Source organism: Salvelinus sp. IW2-2015, unplaced genomic scaffold, assembly GCF_002910315.2.
Source record: "Salvelinus sp. IW2-2015 unplaced genomic scaffold, ASM291031v2 Un_scaffold5485, whole genome shotgun sequence".
NCBI classification, from domain to species: domain Eukaryota; kingdom Metazoa; phylum Chordata; class Actinopteri; order Salmoniformes; family Salmonidae; genus Salvelinus; species Salvelinus sp. IW2-2015.
The window spans coordinates 53064-56209 of record NW_019946750.1 but is presented as its reverse complement, the minus strand read 5'-3'; the positions used below and the strand labels follow the sequence as shown (position 1 = coordinate 56209).

The 3146-nt window shown below is 41.7% G+C and overlaps 1 protein-coding gene across 1 annotated transcript in view; it reads left to right on the top strand.

The window, feature by feature from the left end:
• Positions 1-1907, top strand: part of LOC139026692 (micronuclear linker histone polyprotein-like) — a 12201-nt gene extending 10294 nt beyond the window's left edge. The window contains exons 4-5 of the mRNA XM_070442006.1: positions 1430-1519; positions 1758-1907. Coding sequence (XP_070298107.1) covers positions 1430-1519; positions 1758-1907 — 240 coding nt within the window. The remainder of the gene's footprint in view (positions 1-1429; positions 1520-1757) is intronic.
• The last annotated feature ends 1239 nt before the right edge of the window (positions 1908-3146 follow it).

Sequence of the window (3146 nt, the reverse complement as noted above, 5' to 3'; positions counted from 1 at the left end):
CATTAATTCCTTGTAGTCCTAGTTATAATCAAATGGCCTTTTGATGTCATTATTCCTTGTAGCTCCTAGTATAATAAACGTGGCCTTTATGATGTCATTATTCCTTGTAGCTCCTAGTATAATAAACGGCCTTTATGATTTCATTGTAAACATCATTGTAACCTCCTGAACGTCCTGTAAACCAGCCACTGTTTTGGCAGCAGAATGCAAAGAACAACAACAGAAGCCAAAACCACATCAGGAAGATTATATTTATACAAGAGTCAGATAGTCAAATAGGCAGGCTGAAGATAGTGAAATAGGCCGACTGAAGATAGTGAAATAGGCCGACTGAAGATAGTCAAATAGCCTAGTAATGCATGATACATCTTGATGTTTGAACATTGTCATCCTCTATACTTTACCTTTACCAGAGTCTTATATTATCTAACATATGTCATTGTTTTAATATGGTCATACCATAGATCCTTTAACTATTTGACTTGTAGGTAACCCAAAAACAATATTACAAAACGATTTGATAAAAAAATACTGAATTTAGCCTTTACTACTATAGCCCATAGAAACATATTGAATAACATATTCATAACTGGAAAAACAGTCCCAAAACAAGAAGGAATAAGTGTCTGTCCCGTATCCAGGAGACATAAGAAAGCTCGGGAAATATTTACGTTTTTTTGGATACATATTTAACCCCTTATTTTTGTTGGCACAAAACTACCTCCACACATCCATTCATTTAACAGCCCTTTCCTGCAGTCACATGACCTAGTGGCCTCATGGGTGGAATGTTATTCAGATTATTCATCATTTCATCATGAATAAACATTATTTCAAAAAAGCAGGCGGAAATCCAGTGTTTCTATGTCAAACAGTTCTGTGATATTTCAGTCTTCTGTGATGTATATAAAGTGTAATATTGAGAGGCATCCTAATAATGTAATACATTTCAACTCTGTATCTGACACGGTACAGGTGTCTTCTTATTTTAAGCCCATAACCATGTGTGTGAGGTGTATACTTTTGTTTCAAAGTAGATTTGTTTAAGACTACCCAGAAACACTCTGTGTGACTCTGATTTAAAGTGCATTCGGAAAGTATTCAGACCCCTTGACATTTTCCACATTTTGTTACAGCCTTATTCTTAAATTGATAAAAAATACATGTTTCCCTCATCAATCTACACACAATACCCCATAATAACAAGGCAAAAACTGTTTTTTAGACATTTTTGCAAATGTATTAAAAATAAAAAACAGAAATACCTTATTAACATAATTATTCAGACCCTTTGCTATGAGACATGAAATTGAGCTCAGGTGCATCCTGTTTCCATTGATCATCCTTGAGATGTTTCTACAACTTGATTGGAGTCCACCTGTGGTAGCATCACCCTGCCCAGACCCACCTGTTCTCACCCTTATCTCAGAGACAAACATCAACATCACCTGCCAGACCTACTTGTTCTCCCCCTATCTCAGAGACACAAACATCAACATCACCCTGCCCAGACCCACTTGTCTCACTCCTATCTCAGAGACAAACATCAACATCACCCTGCCCAGACCTACTTGTTCTCACCCTTATCTCAGAGACACAAACATCAACATCACCCTGCCCAGACCCACCTGTCTCACCCTTATCTCAGAGACACACATCAACATCACCCTGCCCAGACCTACTTGTTCTCACCCTATCTCAGAGACACACATCAACATCACCCTGCCCAGACCCACCTGTTCTCACTCCTATCTCAGAGACACAAACATCAACATCACCCTGCCCAGACCCACCTGATCTCACCCCTATCTCAGAGACACAAACATCAACATCACCTGCCGACCCACCTGTTCTCACCCCTATCTCAGAGACACAAACATCAACATCACCCTGCCCAGACCACCTGATCTCACCTCTATCTCAGAGACACAAACATCAACATCACCCTGCCCAGACCCACCTGTTCTCACTCCATCTCAGAGAACACAAACATCAACATCACCCTGCCCAGACCCACCTGATCTCACCCCTATCTCAGAGACACAAACATCAACATCACCCTGCCCAGACCCACCTGTTCTCACCCCTATCTCAGAGACACAAACATCAACATCACCCTGCCCAGACCACCTGATCTCACCCCTATCTCAGAGACACACACATCAACATCACCCTGCCCAGACCCACTGTTCTCCCCCTACTCAGAGACACAAACATCAACATCACCCTGCCCAGACCCACCTGATCTCACCCCTATCTCAGAGACACAAACATCAACATCACCCCCTCCAGACCTACTTGTTCTCACCCCTACTCAGAGACACACACATCAACATCACCCTGCCCAGACCCACCTGATCTCACCCTATCTCAGAGACCAAACATCAACATCACCCTGCCCAGACCCACCTGATCTCAACCTTATCTCAGGACACAAACATCAACATCACCCTGCCCAGACCCACCTGTTCTCACCATATCTCCAGTACCTGCACTACTTTCCGCCACATTTCCTCAAATTGCATCATTTTGTTCCCCTCCGTCGCCCCCACGCTCTTTCACTATTTAGATACTGAAGCATATTATTTTCATTGTCTTAAAGATGGAAGATTGGTTGGTTTCCAATATTTAAGTATCCATTTTTTCAAGATAATTGATGAGAATAAATCGTCCAACCGATCGGGTATCTAACTGCACCCCAATATGATCGTCTTGAAATATGCAGACAGACTGATTCAATTAAGTGAAAAATGATTTCTTAGTTGTTCATTTTCTCGAAATCTAAAGGCACAATCTAGATTTGAGCCAATGTCTTAAGTAGTCGAACAGTTCTTACTACAACCAGTGACAAACTGACACGTTTGAATTGGTCAAAAACGACTTTAATCAAAGGAGTGCATTCGATTTGACGGCCTGCACCATCGTATCAGCGCTAGACGACCGTTAGACCACACTTGCACGAGCTTAGCTAGCTAACGTCGCCATGACATCGCCTAGAAGCGTGATCGGGATTTCTATTGGACAAGCAGTTTCTGCTTATCTTACTTACTTGACTGTCTTTGGTAACATGGTGGGGACTCCTGCTCAGTTTTTACTTTCGGTTTCGTCCACCCGTTTTAAACATCTGTAAAAACGATATTGTGTTA